Source organism: Chelonus insularis, unplaced genomic scaffold (assembly GCF_013357705.1).
Source record: "Chelonus insularis isolate UGA/USDA-ARS -01 unplaced genomic scaffold, ASM1335770v1 contig_42_pilon, whole genome shotgun sequence".
Classification (NCBI taxonomy): domain Eukaryota; kingdom Metazoa; phylum Arthropoda; class Insecta; order Hymenoptera; family Braconidae; genus Chelonus; species Chelonus insularis.
In genome coordinates this window covers 998,900-1,013,757 of record NW_023276578.1, presented here as the reverse complement: position 1 = coordinate 1,013,757, position 14,858 = coordinate 998,900, and the positions used below count along the sequence as shown (strand labels likewise).

The 14,858-nt window shown below is 31.7% G+C and overlaps 5 protein-coding genes across 6 annotated transcripts; 4 read left to right on the top strand and 1 right to left on the bottom strand.

Moving 5' to 3' along the window:
- Positions 1-15: 15 nt before the first annotated feature.
- Positions 16-1,953, bottom strand: mRpL37 (mitochondrial ribosomal protein L37). The gene is made up of 7 exons (XM_035088072.1): positions 1,818-1,953; positions 1,506-1,689; positions 1,205-1,438; positions 1,016-1,135; positions 828-934; positions 544-726; positions 16-473 (listed from the first exon to the last, which is right to left on the bottom strand). Exons 2-7 carry the CDS (start codon positions 1,679-1,681, stop codon positions 52-54), a joined length of 1,242 nt encoding a protein of 413 aa, XP_034943963.1. The 5' UTR covers positions 1,682-1,689; positions 1,818-1,953; the 3' UTR covers positions 16-51.
- Positions 1,954-2,071: 118 nt separating this feature from the next.
- On the top strand, positions 2,072-4,172 carry CysRS-m (cysteine--tRNA ligase-like protein, mitochondrial). 2 transcript variants are annotated; one of them, XM_035088070.1, is made up of 7 exons: positions 2,072-2,324; positions 2,402-2,703; positions 2,764-2,962; positions 3,032-3,294; positions 3,381-3,517; positions 3,583-3,978; positions 4,065-4,172. In XM_035088070.1, the coding sequence occupies exons 1-7, from the start codon at positions 2,092-2,094 to the stop codon at positions 4,104-4,106; spliced, it is 1,572 nt and encodes a 523-aa protein (XP_034943961.1). In that variant the 5' UTR covers positions 2,072-2,091; the 3' UTR covers positions 4,107-4,172. The 2 variants fall into 2 exon arrangements, with proteins under 2 accessions (XP_034943961.1, XP_034943962.1); XM_035088071.1 differs by having other exon boundaries at positions 2,206-2,324; positions 2,386-2,703.
- Positions 4,173-4,358: 186 nt separating this feature from the next.
- Positions 4,359-6,829, top strand: Arp1 (Actin-related protein 1). Its single transcript, XM_035088040.1, has 6 exons — positions 4,359-4,524; positions 4,828-4,892; positions 5,033-5,669; positions 5,739-5,912; positions 5,992-6,054; positions 6,126-6,829. Exons 1-6 carry the CDS (start codon positions 4,477-4,479, stop codon positions 6,267-6,269), a joined length of 1,131 nt encoding a protein of 376 aa, XP_034943931.1. The 5' UTR covers positions 4,359-4,476; the 3' UTR covers positions 6,270-6,829.
- A 174-nt stretch (positions 6,830-7,003) lies between these two features.
- shtd (shattered) lies at positions 7,004-13,416 on the top strand. Its single transcript, XM_035088024.1, has 3 exons — positions 7,004-7,199; positions 7,292-13,106; positions 13,179-13,416. Exons 1-3 carry the CDS (start codon positions 7,176-7,178, stop codon positions 13,370-13,372), a joined length of 6,033 nt encoding a protein of 2,010 aa, XP_034943915.1. The 5' UTR covers positions 7,004-7,175; the 3' UTR covers positions 13,373-13,416.
- A 127-nt stretch (positions 13,417-13,543) lies between these two features.
- On the top strand, positions 13,544-14,793 carry LOC118069774 (rhomboid-related protein 4-like). Its single transcript, XM_035088093.1, has 2 exons — positions 13,544-13,946; positions 14,063-14,793. The coding sequence occupies exons 1-2, from the start codon at positions 13,821-13,823 to the stop codon at positions 14,678-14,680; spliced, it is 744 nt and encodes a 247-aa protein (XP_034943984.1). The 5' UTR covers positions 13,544-13,820; the 3' UTR covers positions 14,681-14,793.
- The last annotated feature ends 65 nt before the right edge of the window (positions 14,794-14,858 follow it).

The window sequence follows — 14,858 nt, the reverse complement described above, 5'->3', positions numbered from 1 at the left end:
TAAAAAGGCTTTTTCAAATTTGATATAACGTTTTATTTATAAAATTAAGACCTACATATTTTTATAAAATGCTAAAAAGTATTTAAACACATCAGGATTAAAACCTGTCATAATTGGAATACCGTTCTCGTACAAAGCTTTTTCAAACAAATTGATTTGTGGTGTAGACCACCAATAATTACATTTATCATTGGTGCCATGAATATCCATAGTGTTCAATTGGAATACTGAGAAACTGAATGATCCTCGATTTATATGAATACATTGAATCGTTATCGGTTCTGAAAGATCTTTAACTCTGCCTCCATATTTTTGTTTGGCATTTGCAACAGCTGCGAGAAATGATTTCATCAACAATCTTCCCTCAATTTGATGCTGAGTAACTGGTAGTTCACTTAAATTTTTTACTTTTTCTACATCGTGATAAACAAATATTGTATGGATGTTTCGAAATGGAGATTCAGCTGCAACCGCTAAACAATCAAAGGAATATTAAATCATTGATTTGGGAAGTTTTTATAAATATTAATAATTGTTACTTACGATATAAATCATTTATTTGGTAAATATGCTCTTTTTGTAAACCAGCAAGACTATTCAATGGATATAGATCTGGTAATGCGATTTCAGAAAAATTCTCTGGATTATCTATTGGTGTCAAACTATTTTTAGCCATAATCATGAAATCAATTGTTGAATTGAACATCACTACTTCATCATCTTTTTCTGTAAATAATATCATTTATTAACAGTAGATTATTTTAACTGTTAGTTTACTTGTTAAATCAAAATTATTCGATTAAAATTATGCATTAAATAGTTATTACCAATAAATGCTTTTATTAATCCGTTTTGGATTATTTGCCTTTGTTGTGATATTGAAGGTCCACTTAATAACTCACAAAGATGAAGCATGCTTACCACCATGTTACGTCTAAAAAATATGATAGAATTATAAATAAATTATAAACATCCCAGAATGAAATTCTAATATGAATAAAATGTCAATCCTTACGATTTCCGCACATCGGGTATTCCATAATCTCTAGGAAAAACCCAAGCTGGTCTCTTAGGATCCTTTCTTTTCGGTAATTTCACTTGAATCGCATCAAAAATATTAGAAGTATAGACAATTCTATAAAATTTCAATATAATTATTTAATAAAGTCTATACTGATAAAATTGAAGGAATTTTAAAAATTACCTTTCAAGTAAGTTCTGGATATTTTCACTTGGATTTTCAGCTAAAGCCTCAATTTTATCAGGCAATGCATTTTTAATAAATAATGTTTTAGTCACAACTTGAGCTTGACTCAAACCCAATACTAATAAGTCATTAGAATCATATTTTAAGCAAGGTATTTCTTTCCAATCTGGATGTGTCGGATTATATTTAATGGGTTCTGGTGGTATTATACCCTCAAGAAGGCTGGGATCACTACAAAATGAAACATAGTTAAAAGAAGCAGTTGTAATTGAAGAATAAATAATATTATCACGCATACCATTCGGGAGGTGGTGGTGGTTTTATGATGTCTGTTGCTTCAACAATTGGAAACCCTCTAGAAGCAACATTAGCTTCTGCTGGGGAGATAACTAATCTTCGTTTTGTATGAGCAAACCAATTAAATTTTGTCATTCGATACAAATTTTGTGCATTTAATGCTCTTGTAAACTTCATTTTTATTTCTGTAATAAATTTAATTATAAAAAATAAACAACATAATTAATTGTGATTATTACAAAATAGAGGTTACATTTGATAATTTGATGTTATTTTCTACATCTTTAATTAATACATATACTTTTTTGCTTACATTCAAAGAATCCCAACCTATTTAATAAAAACAGCCAAATTTATATTCGTCAAAACTTTTATAATCTTTATTGCTAGATTTATATCATTCTTCTTTTCCCATCACACTCACTCAACGCCATTTAATTGAGCACAGCTGACCGGCATGACAAACATGTCAACAATCGTCCCAGTATAGTTGCTATTTCGGCAAGCTTTAAAAAGTAACGAATAATAGTAAAAAATATAAAGAATCATTAATTATTTAATACAAGTTATTAAGTAAATCATAAACTATGAAATTTGCTTATTTTAAACCTATTTGTGTGTGGAAGAGATTATGCCATCAACAAATAAATAACCCACAGGCACAACGTTGGAAACAACCAGAAGGATTTCCTACAAATATTCTTATTTATAATCCATTAGCAAAGAAGAAAGTACCATTAATTCTTAAAAATAAAAATATCGCCACTTGGTACATGTGTGGCCCAACAGTATATAATACTTCTCACATTGGACACGCTTGGTAACAATAAAAAATTGTAAAAATACATTTTGAACAATAATTATACTTAAATTTTCATTAGATAATATTTATTGCAGTGCTTACATTCGATTTGACATTATTAGACGAATTTTAATGGAATTTTTTGATATAAATGTGATAGCTGTGATGGGAATCACTGATATTGATGATAAAATAATTAGAAGATCTCAAGGGTCAACACAATTTTCAGACTGGAAACAATTAGCTAAATTCTATGAACAACAATTTTATGAACATATATCTTCATTAAACATAATGCCACCGTATTTGTATTGTAAAGTGTCAGATTATATTCCTCAAATTATTCAATTTATCGATAAAATAATGTCAAATAATTCAGCATACCTTGCAAGTGATGGTACGTAGCAACAAAATGACATACTCACACATTATTATATTTTTATTTTATATCTCTCAGGATCTGTATATTTTGATACACAAAAATACGGTAAATATGGAAAATTCAGTAGAAGTGAAGCTGAAGAACGTCATGCTATTAAAAAGTCTAGTCTTGATTTTGCTTTATGGAAGGCATCTAAAAAAGGTGAACCATCTTGGGACAGTCCTTGGGGACCCGGTAGGCCAGGTTGGCACATAGAATGCAGCACTATGGGCAGGTTTAAGCAAAAGCAATTATATTGAAATAATAATTAGATACTATAATTTATTTTTTTCAATATTTTCAGTTTTACTTTAGGTGACAATATTGATATTCACAGCGGGGGATTTGATTTAATATTTCCTCATCATGAAAATGAAGAAGCCCAATCATGTTGCTATCATCAAACAGATCAATGGGTTAATTACTGGATACATAGTGGTCTTTTACATTTAGAAGATGTTAAAATGTCAAAAAGTCTGCAAAATACAATTAGTATTCCCGAACTACTTGAAAAATATACAGCCAATGAATTTAGATTAATGTGTTTAACAACTAATTATAGAAATGGTACTTCATTTTTTTAAAATCTTTTGCATTAATTATTATTAACGTTTATCACCATTTTACTCATTATTTTTGATATTCTTTTCAAGATATCGACTTTTGTCATGAAATTATGCAAAAATCTGTCACCCTTATGAACAAAATCAATCATTTTTATAGTAATTGTAAGAACTATGCTACTGGAAAACTACCTGTTGGAGTAATTGATGAAAACATCATTTATGAGGTAACTTTTCATAACTATATTAATATATCTGATCGTGATTAATTGAAAATTTTATAAATACCTAGGAATTAAACAAAGCAAAAGAAAGAATTTATTCTGCATTGTGTGATGATTTTGCTACTCCAAAAGTTATCGCTCAACTTTCAGATTTAATTGACGCTGTGAATAAAACTGTGAATGATTCACAGAGCAGTGGAAAAAAATTATTTGCTAATAATATTGTCTGTATAAATGCCGTTGCAATTTATGTCTCTAAAATTTTGTCAGCTCTTGGTATTACCAAGTTGACACAAAAGGCCGGAAATGAACAAAAATTTTCAGGATTAGTTGATGACTTTGTGGCTTTTCGAGGAACTGTAAGACAGATAGCTTTGAGTGGTCGAGAAATCACGAAAGGTGAATTATTAAAGGCATGTGATGATTCTCGAAAAAGCTTAGCTGCCAATGGTATCCAATTAAAGGTACGAATTTATCATTAATATCTAGTAAGTTAAATTTACAAATTTCTTAAAATTAATTTAGACTCTCTTTGATGAACTTTTTTTAGGACCACAAGAATACTTCTACTTGGACGTTAGTAGAAGAATAAAAATTGAATTTGCATTTTTTTATTTTATAGTTATTTTATATAATGTAAACAATAAAAAACACATTTTTAATAAAACTAACTCGAGTTAATTTTTTTTTTCCAATGTCGACGAGAAATATATTTTAATTTCATTTGTTGAAATTGATGAATTATTACGTAAGAGTCAAATTTACGCGCTCAATTGTGCAAAAAAAATCCTAGAGGTTGGTTATCATGATCATTTTAACACGTGTGGTTAACCTGGATATTTATTTCCAACAACCTTCACGTCTCACCTAAAATTTTAGGTGTATGTCTGTATGACAATTCGATAGCAGTTTAAAAATTTATCAAATTATCGTTAAAAACGTGGTAATTAAGTGTAAAAAACATGGAACCGTATGACGTTATTGTTAATCAGCCCGTCGTCATCGATAACGTAAGATTGTCTTTGAAAAGTTTTGAATAGATCTTATTTTTTTTGGAGCTGTTTTTTCATGTCAAACAAGACAGGCCATATTGTTGTATCAAGTTTTAAAAAAATGTACAGGCTTATTATTGAGAAACATGCGAATATCTATTCAACTTTTCAATTGTTTCATATTGCTATAAACTCATATACATCAGATACTTATTTTTGTTGTAAAAAAATTCTCCAATCAAAGATCTTATATATGACAAATGATTCATGCTCCGAGTAAAATCAATAGATAATTCTACATTAATGAAAATATTCTTCTAGGGTTCTGGAGTAATAAAAGCGGGCTTTGCTGGTGATCAGATTCCAAAATGTCGATTTCCAAATTAGTAAGTTTAAAATACGTGATAGAAATTTATTAAATGACTAATGAAGGCTTGGAGGTTATTACTAGATGGCGACTCCATGCCGGTTATTACTGTAAAAATTTTTATATAAATAAACTCTAATTATTTAAAATCATTTTTAGCATTGGAAGACCAAAGCATGTACGAGTAATGGCAGGTGCTTTAGAAGGTGACCTTTTTGTTGGTCCTGTAGCTGAAGAGCATCGAGGTCTTCTATCTCTTCGTTATCCTATGGAGCATGGAATTGTCACAGATTGGAATGACATGGAAAGAATTTGGTCTTACGTTTATAGTAAAGACCAATTATCAACTTTTAGCGAAGAGCATCCAGTACTCCTAACGGAAGCTCCATTAAATCCAAGAAAAAATCGAGAAAGAGCAGCAGAAATTTTTTTTGAATCTTTCAATGTTCCTGCATTATTTGTATCAATGCAGGCTGTACTCAGTTTGTATGCAACTGGTCGAACGACTGGAGTTGTGCTTGATTCTGGAGACGGTGTTACACATGCTGTACCTATCTATGAAGGATTTGCAATGCCTCACAGCATAATGAGGATAGATATTGCTGGAAGAGATGTCTCCCGATATCTTAGGTTGCTTTTGCGTAAAGAAGGTGTAAACTTCAAGACGACAGCTGAATTTGAAATTGTTCGAACGATTAAAGAACGCTCTTGCTATCTTTCGAGCAATCCCCAGAAAGAAGAGACTGTAGAAACAGAGAAATTCCAATATATTTTACCTGACGGTAGCTCCTTAGAGGTATTTATAAGTTTCAATGTAAAGTAAACACAACAGTTGCGATGAATTAATAATTTATTGTGGTTCAAGATTGGTCCTGCTAGATTCAGGGCGCCTGAGGTATTGTTTAGACCAGATCTCATAGGAGAGGAATGTGATGGATTACATGAAGTATTAATTTACTCAATACTCAAGTCAGATCTAGATTTGCGAAAGGTGCTCTTCCAAAACATCGTACTATCTGGAGGCTCTACATTATTCAGAGTAATTAATTATTTTTATTAGTACCATTTATTATTTTAATCAAACCAACACTGATAAATCAATCATGTATAACTTTTAGGGGTTTGGTGATAGATTACTCCTAGAGATTCGTAAATTGGCACCGAAAGATATAAAAATAAGGGTATGTATAATGTTTGATATAATATTAGTCTGATTGATAATATGTTGATTAATTTTTTAATTCTTTATTAGATTTCTGCACCTCAAGAACGCTTATATAGTACGTGGATTGGAGGTTCCATTTTAGCATCACTGGATACATTCAAAAAAATGTGGGTGAGCAAACGTGAATATGATGAAGATGGAAGCAGAGCGATACACCGTAAAACGTTCTGAGCTACTACTATAAACTATAGACTATAGATTATAATCATCAATCATGTGATTGATAAAACTATATTAATTTTTTAAATGAAAACACAAAAAAATGCTCGGCACAACATCTCTCACGTTTTTTAAACGTAACACTTGTAACATTTTTCTTATCACTTATCTTCTTGGAATGAAGGAAGTGATAATTAGAGATCGAAATTCGACGCGAATTTAATATTTAAGTTTAATGCTACACTAATATGGTTGGTTTATTTTTTTAATATTATCATTTTTTGAATATGACTTTTATACTGGCGTAAAAATCGTGATATTTAACTAGTCTTGTTTCGATCTCTCTCTCGAAAAAAAGTTAAATGGCAATGAAATAATTATCTATCAAGAAAAAATACACAGAATTTTTATAGTTAAGTTAGTTTTTTGTCAAAATATCGATTTATCTGAGTTTTTTATACCGTGTATCATCTCATTGATATTTATTATAATAAATTAAACATTACATAGAAATTAAAGATGTCTAAATAATAGCGCTCTATAAAATTTAACTCAAAATTATTCAAATTGATCCCTGGCAGTTGCTGTTTTGCAAAGTATTTGTAAATATGTATGCTTTGGTAAAATAAAATTTAAAAAACTAAATCAACTTTATTTTTGATGTGATATTTTGAAATAATATACTTTTATTAAATAGCGTGATTATTTGTTGTCGTGTTTAGCAGGCGTCATTTAAATATGGCCGCGGCTACAGTACATAGTGAAACTGTTTCTAACCTAAAAGTGTCATTATTTATATTTTAATAAATAAATTTACAATATAATACAGGATTAGTTATCTGGTGTTCAACGTTAAATACGTTTATCAGCTTATCTTTTTAAAAAAATTCTGCAAATCTGGATGAAATCGTGGAAAAAATGATCGCTGCATCAGATCCACTGGTAAAAATAACCTGTTTTTGAAATCCATTGTTTATGTTTACTTTTATTTATTTTTAACTTAGAAAAAAATTCATATATAAACATAATTACAGGAGTTCATACCTGGTGGACGACGTATTTATCAACGCCATCCAGGAACTGTAATCCAACGAAAAAATTCGGCAAATCAACCTATTCAAAATGACAGTATATTACTACAAAGGCTCAGTCAATTTAATATATCTGAAAGGACTCCAAGAGAATTTTGGATTATTAGAGAAAATGTAGATTGTGGTGAAGAAGAGCTGTACTGCTCAGGAAAAGTGGCAGTACATACAAAAGGCTCTCCACAAACCCAGGTTCTTCAAACATCATATTGTCTTGAATCTGAAATCAAGCATGCTCTTTGGTGTAATTTCTGTACAGATACTCCAACATTAGTGGATAGAGAAAAAGGCAAAGATAAGGAAGATGATTATGAGAAAGTTGATAAAACTATTGAAAGTATTTGTTTATTTGATAACTATACATTACGAGTATTTACTGCAGAAGGTGAAGATTACATGTCAAGCTTGCAATTTCAAATATCTGCTGTTTGGGCTACGAAATATGGAATTTTAATGGAAAAGTCTGAAGTCCCATTGTCTCGACATACTTCTTTGGAAATTAGCAGATGGGCTGGACAAAACGAAAATTCTTTACCTGTTGCTTTTTCGCTAACTCATCCACTTGATGAAATTTGTCCAGTTTTAATTAAACATGGTGGTGTTAATTATATGCGTGATAGTAATCTAAAAATTGTTTTTACAAGCACTGAACCGTCTTTAGCCGTTATTTATGATACAAAAACTGGACTTCATTCTGTTTATAAAATCAGAAAAGCATCTTCAGAAGAACGTCAAGTAGTTTGTGATACTACTTCAAGTATTTGGAACACTTCTATAAACGCCTCTCCACTTCATGTAGCAACAAGTACATCTGCAAATAAAAGTTCAAATGCCAAAGCTCAAATGAGTCTCTTTGGAATTCCAAATCATCATATGAGTAGTTTAGGCTTAGGTGTATCAGGTAGTCCATTTGGTTCGCGTGGAACATCTTACACGACTTCTTGCTCTGGAGGAGCTCCTTCACCATCTCCACATCAAACTGCTCACTCAAGATCTCAGAGTCCCATGGCTACTATATCTCGATGTCAATCGCCAACTCATCCAACATTTTCTTCTTTAATTTCTGGCTCTATAGGACCAATGCTTCATCAAACTCGACTTCATCAAACAGCAGTAACAAATATGATGTGTCAGTCTCAACACAATCCAAGCAGTTGCAACAGCATGCTTTTTCAAGATGCCCAAATGCCTTCCAGCAAACCTTTGTATCCAGAAATATGTCTTGATCATGTTTGGACAGAAGCTTCTGGATCACAGAAAGATTCCATACCTGATAAGGCTTCAAGAGTATTTCTTACAACAGATCTCGTTGGTCAAGGATATCTTGGCTATCTGGTGCCTTGTAAATCACAATTATTTCTAGTAAGAATTGAAAAGACTAATAAACAACAACAAATAATATTCGGAATGTCAACACATATTGTTGCTAAAGATGCTGTGAGTCTTTCTTCATTGAATATGATTGCCACTATTGACGCATCTAGTACCGTTACTCTTTATTCAGGAGTAACACCTGTTGGAAAGGTTCACATCAGCAATACCCTTCCATCAATCAGTGGCTGTAATTATTTCACTAACAAACGTACTTTAAAATTAAGTTCACCTTTTCCTAAAAGAAGTTCTTTAATTGGACATAATTCTTCTCCTTATGATCCAAAATTCGAAGAAGCTCTGCATACTCTTAGTCCAGTTGGTGGAAATTGTGGAAGACCTTCAACATTTTTAGATAATTCATTAATTGATTCTAGTCTTGTTGGCTTCAAAGAAGCAGTTGGTAATAAAATAACGTTAGAATATGGAAATAAAGCTCTTTACAGAGTAGCGTTGCCTACTGCCAGCACTTCTCCACTGGTTACCAATTGTCTTCAGGCATTAAAGAGTGTGCTTCAAAGGGATTTAGCTATGCAATTATTGGTTAAATGGTACAGTGCTCGAAATGCACCTGGACCTCAAGATTATTCTTCAAATCAAGAGTGGCATCTTTTTATTGTTGTTCTTTTTACGTTACTTGGATATGATGTTGACAGGCTTCAACTTGTAAGAAAAAATGATAATGATTATCAAAAAGAAAAAAGTAGCCCAATTGTGGTTCCGAAAAAAGCTAAAACAACTAATTCAGGATCTAATAACGATTGGTCATATCTTTTGCAATCTGAAGAGCATCAAAAAACTAAAGATCATCTTGTAAATGTTTTACATTTGACAAAGTTTGTAACTGAAAAACAAGAAGATGTGAAAAAAGTTAGTGAACCTGAAAACATTGGAAAAATCAACACTCAAGCAATTTTATTCCCACATTTACCTTTAGTTCTTTTTTCGTTACATCTTTTATATGAAGAATTAAAACTTAACAGTGTGATGGAAGAAAGTTTGCCATTTTTAGCTCAACTTCTTTATCAACTTAGTAGTGATTTGAATCTTACTTGGTATTCTTATTACTATTTTATAGACTTTCCAACTCATTGTTCTCCATCAATAAATTTTTCTCAAATTAGTTCTAAAGATCTTCAGAAGATAACATTTCCAAATTTTATACCATCAAAACCACCAAGTATTTTTGAGATGATAAATAATCTTGTAAAAGGTTCTGAAGTGCCTCCCTTCCCTTATTTAATGCGAGTGAATTCTAGGACAAAAAACATAATTCAACTCGTAGCACTTTTAGCTCATGAATTTCGGAGTAATGCAGTGGAGCTTGATAAATTTGTGAAATTAATTATACCAGCGGGAAGTAGAGTTGATTATCAAGATACTGGCTTAAAAGAAAAAGATGTTTGTAAAAAGATAGAAAAACCAGTTACTGATCAAATTGTTTTTATGTATTATGAGTTAGGAATGAAAAAAGAAGATTTAAATTTATTACCAACAGGAATCGCTTTAATGATTAAAGATGTGATGCACCGATGTCGAGAAAGACCACCACCTAATTGGCCTACAGAAGCTTATGAATTGGTCGATCGTCAAGATTTAGCTGCTTTAGAAAAACATTTGAACGCAACAAAATCAGATATTGAACCTGGAAAAAATTCAACGATAAAAGATCCAGAACAAGATGATGGTATGAATTTTGATGATACTATTTTGAAATTGAGATTTAATAAAGATCATAGAGTAGCTGAATTGAGAAGAATGTTAAATTCTTCTAAACCAGTTAGAATAGCAATTACTCAGAGACCTGAAGTGAGTGACCATGATTTTATTGAAGAACAAGAACGTCATTTATGTGCAGTGTGTGCTAGAACAATGGCTCTACCAGTAGCTAGAGGTATGTTTACTCTCAGGACATCAACACCAATCATCACTGAGCAACTACCAATTCCGCGATTATGTTTAACGGGTAAAACGGCTTTAAGAGGGACTACAATTGAGCTTGGACACATTGATGTTCCTCCAAACATGAATCTGTGGCCTCTGTTTCATAATGGAGTAGCAGCAGGTCTTCGTATTCATCCTGATGCATCAGATATTGATTCAACTTGGATTGTATATAATAAACAACAACAAAGTGAATGTGGAATCGAACATTCAGGGTTTTTAATGGCTTTGGGTTTGAATGGCCACTTAAAGAAACTCGCACCATTTAGTTTATATGAATACCTTGTTGAATGTCATGAAACTACCAATGTTGGACTTTTACTAGGACTTTCTGCAACTCACAGAGGAACCATGGATGTTTCAATGACCAAATTACTTTCACTACATGTTGAAACTCTTCTTCCTCCGACAAGTATTGAATTAAACGTCCAACAAAACGTTCAAGTTGCCGCACTGATGGGAGTAGGGTTGGTCTATGAAGGAACAGCTCATAGACACATAGCTCATGCACTTTTATCGGAAATTGGTAGACCACCAGGTCCAGAAATGAAGAACTGTGTTGATCGTGAGTCTTATTCCTTAGCTGCTGGATTAGCTTTAGGACTAGTAGTTTTAGGAAGAGAAAGTGAACCAGATTTAGGAAATATTCCTGATACTCTTCATTATTATATGGTTGGCGGAAACGTTCGACCTTTTACTGGTGCTCAGAAAGAAAAATATAAGTCTCCTAGCTATCAAATTCGTGAAGGCGATTCTATTAATATCGATGTTACTAGTCCTGGAGCTACAGTTGCTTTAGGTTTAATGTATTTTAATTCTGGAAATCGTGCAGTTGCTGAATGGATGCGCGCTCCAGGTACACAATTTCTTTTAGATTTTGTTAGACCAGATCTATTGCTTTTGAGAATTCTCGCCAGATCGTTGATCCTTTGGAATGAAATTGAACCTACTAAAGCATGGGTTTCAAGTCATGTACCTGATATTGTTTATGAGTATAGATTGCAAAAGCCAACTCCTGAAATTACTCAACATGTTGATTTAGAGACAATGAATCAAGCCTATTGTAACATCATCGCAGGTGCTTGTATGGCTTTAGGATTAAAATATGCTGGAAGCGCGAATGAAAATGCATTTAAAACTCTCTTTAGTTACACACAAATGTTCACAGCTCTATTGCATAAGTCTATTGGAGAATTAGCAGGAAAATCCACAATTGAAACTTGCTTGAACGTCACTCTGTTATCATGTGCTGTTGTGATGGCAGGTACAGGAAACTTAGAGATTATGAGAATTTGTCGGCAAATACGAACAAGAGTGGGGCCAGCTAGTAGTGTAGTAACTTATGGATCTCATTTAGCAACTCATATGGCTTTAGGATTGACTTTTCTTGGTGGTGGAAGATATACTTTGTCGAATAGTCCTAGTGCAGTTGCAGCATTAATTATTTCACTGTTTCCTAAATTTCCAACGCATAGTAATGATAATAGGTATCATCTTCAAGCTCTTAGACATCTTTATGTGCTTGCTGCTCAGCCAAGATTAATTCTACCGAAAGATATTGATAGTAAACAGTATTGTTATGCTACTGTACGGCTGACTTTTAAGTCAGATAAATTAGCAAGAGGTCAAAAGGTTATTCTCAAAGCACCTTGCTTGCTTCCACAGCTAGAAAGCCTTGAAAAGGTTGAGCTCAAAGATGAAAGATATTGGGAGATTGTTTTTGAACGAGGGCACAATTGGAAGTTATTGGAAGGTATGCTGTCTAAATGTGATTCGTTAGATGTTAAACAGAGAGCTGGATGCTTATCTTACATGGAAGATCCTCATGGTTTTCGTAGTCTTGTTGCTCAAACTCTAACTACAGAAGATGTGATTCCTTGGGCAGCAAGACATGAATACGTTACTTCATTTACTAGTGATAAAACTGTGTTAAATATTGTTCAATATTTTTTAAAAAAATTAACAGAGCCTATTAGTGAAATTAATAAATCAAAGATCTCTAAAAATCGAAGTAGAAGAAGTGAACGTTCGAACAAAACTTTAAGTGATACTTTTGGACTAGATAAATCTTATGATTATTCTGAAAAAATGGATATTAGTGAAGGAGCTTCATCTTCAATGAAAACAGTAATTTGTAATAATGTGAAAAATGAAAATCAAGATGTTTCAGAGTCAGAACAATATTTTTTACAAACCATGGCTCTCATTGTATATGAATGTATAATTAAGGATAAAGTTAATTTATTACCACTTTGGGTGAACTTGTACAAAAGTACTGATATAATTGAAAAGTATCCAAGTAGTCATCTTATTTGGCAAATTAAGTTGGTATCTTCGTATATGTTATTAAAAAATCAATTAGAAAAATCAAATGCACTACTTAGTAGTGAAAGTGTCCTTGCCATTGAACAGAAAGTGGCTTTGATTATCAACTCATGGGATGAAGGTAAGAACGAATCATTTTATAACATAAAATTTTTAAAATATAAATCATAATGAAATAAATCATTTGTTCCAGAGTTAAAACCTTTGTTAAATAATTATTTAACAACAGGGACAATCGATGCTAATCCTGAATTATTGAAGAAATTTACCACCTACTGTACATTTTTTGATATTCCTTATCATCAAAGTTATGAGCTAGCGAAAATTAATCCTATTATGAAAGCTCTATTCCATCGAATAGGTCGTTTTCCCACAAATATAACTTAGGTTTTGTATTTAATGTAAAACTAAATAAAGTATTAAATGATAAATTTTCGTACATTTATTTATTCTTTAGGTGACATTTTGAATTAAATTCCCGGTTTAATTTACAAGATAAAAATGATGCCGTCGGTTATATAAAAAACTAAAATACCGTCAATAGGATTGGTTTCTTAACCTCCTCCTGACGTGTATGTTTTGAGTTCTCAAACGTTTTCTGACGTAATATATCCGAACAAGAATGAAATTACTCGAAATTTCGAGCATTATTCAGCTTGAATTATTTTTTATATTTAAGCAGTTTCTGTGCCGAAGTCCAGTATCAACAGTTCATAGAGCATTTTATTCAAAGCTGCAAACAAACAGTTGAAAATTTTGAATTCAATCGCAAGATCATTTTGAAGAAAGTAAACGAATTTGAGTGTTATAGTATATTTGCTATAAAAATTACAAAATGAGTAGATCTGTCCGGAGAAGACAACCAGGGTTAGAATACGGAATTTATTTGCTGGGAATGCAAGCAATGAATTATGGAGTTGATAAAATACCACCTGTAACTCTATTTGGAATTGTGTCTCAGGTAAATTTCTCTTCTTTAAATTTAATTTAATAAAAAATGATTAAATAGTATTGATCTTCTTTAATAAGATTATTTAAATAATAAAATGTTTTTATCATTAAACTTAATTGTTTTAGGCTCTCTTGTACACTGGAATTATTCAGGTACCTTGGAACTCTGAAGATGTATGTATATCAGCTGTCAAAGTACTTAAATATAAAGACTGGAGATCATTCATTGTATCAAACTTCGAACATGGATCTGATATGCATTTGTACTACAACATGGTATCATTCTTGTTGAAAGGAGCTTATTTAGAACCTATGTATGGAACAGTGAACTTTGGAATTCTGATTGGAGTACTATCATTAGGGTGTAGCGCAATGTACGTATTTTTATCTTGGGCTTTGATGCAGTTAACAACTGACTACTCTTATTATACAACATGCGCTATTGGATTCTCTGCTGTGTTGTTTGCTCTGAAAGTAATTGTTGTGTGCGAAGAACGAGATAGACTGCACGATGTAGGAGGATTTAGAGTTCCAAGTAAATTCGCAGTATGGGCAGAACTAGTACTTATTCATATGCTAGTTCCCAACGCTTCATTCGTCGGACATCTAGGAGGAATTTTAGTCGGTTGTCTGTATTGTTACACATTTGTTGGAGCTATTATTGATAGTAAAATTAATACTATTACTGGTAAACCAATTATTCATGAAGAGGCTTTCTATCGACGACGATCATTTCTATTTTAATTATATAAGTACTATAAATAATAAAATTATTCGTTTGTTACGTATTTTTGTAAGGGATATTTATAAAAAAAGACTACACTTTTTTATATAATAAATATTTATTTTTTCATACTTTTCAATATGTAATAAGTTACATGTAGATACATTTTTGTTACAAAACATTTATTTATTACAATAA

Bases quoted from the DNA above. Each gene is read 5' to 3' on its own strand.
- mRpL37 (XM_035088072.1), bottom strand. From the start codon at position 1,681: ATGAAGTTTACAAGAGCATTAAATGCACAAAATTTGTATCGAATGACA. The intron at 935-1,015 runs GTAAGGATTGAC...CATATTTTTTAG, and splicing joins ATACCCGATGTGCGGAAATC to ACGTAACATGGTGGTAAGCA. The intron at 474-543 runs GTAAGTAACAAT...TTGATTGTTTAG, and splicing joins CCAAATAAATGATTTATATC to CGGTTGCAGCTGAATCTCCA.
- CysRS-m (XM_035088070.1), top strand. From the start codon at position 2,092: ATGAAATTTGCTTATTTTAAACCTATTTGTGTGTGGAAGAGATTATGC. The intron at 2,325-2,401 runs GTAACAATAAAA...TATTTATTGCAG, and splicing joins TCTCACATTGGACACGCTTG to TGCTTACATTCGATTTGACA. The intron at 2,704-2,763 runs GTACGTAGCAAC...TATATCTCTCAG, and splicing joins AGCATACCTTGCAAGTGATG to GATCTGTATATTTTGATACA.
- Arp1 (XM_035088040.1), top strand. From the start codon at position 4,477: ATGGAACCGTATGACGTTATTGTTAATCAGCCCGTCGTCATCGATAAC. The intron at 4,893-5,032 runs GTAAGTTTAAAA...AATCATTTTTAG, and splicing joins AAATGTCGATTTCCAAATTA to CATTGGAAGACCAAAGCATG. The intron at 6,055-6,125 runs GTATGTATAATG...ATTCTTTATTAG, and splicing joins CGAAAGATATAAAAATAAGG to ATTTCTGCACCTCAAGAACG.
- shtd (XM_035088024.1), top strand. From the start codon at position 7,176: ATGATCGCTGCATCAGATCCACTG. The intron at 7,200-7,291 runs GTAAAAATAACC...ACATAATTACAG, and splicing joins TCGCTGCATCAGATCCACTG to GAGTTCATACCTGGTGGACG. The intron at 13,107-13,178 runs GTAAGAACGAAT...CATTTGTTCCAG, and splicing joins TATCAACTCATGGGATGAAG to AGTTAAAACCTTTGTTAAAT.
- LOC118069774 (XM_035088093.1), top strand. From the start codon at position 13,821: ATGAGTAGATCTGTCCGGAGAAGACAACCAGGGTTAGAATACGGAATT. The intron at 13,947-14,062 runs GTAAATTTCTCT...TAATTGTTTTAG, and splicing joins TATTTGGAATTGTGTCTCAG to GCTCTCTTGTACACTGGAAT.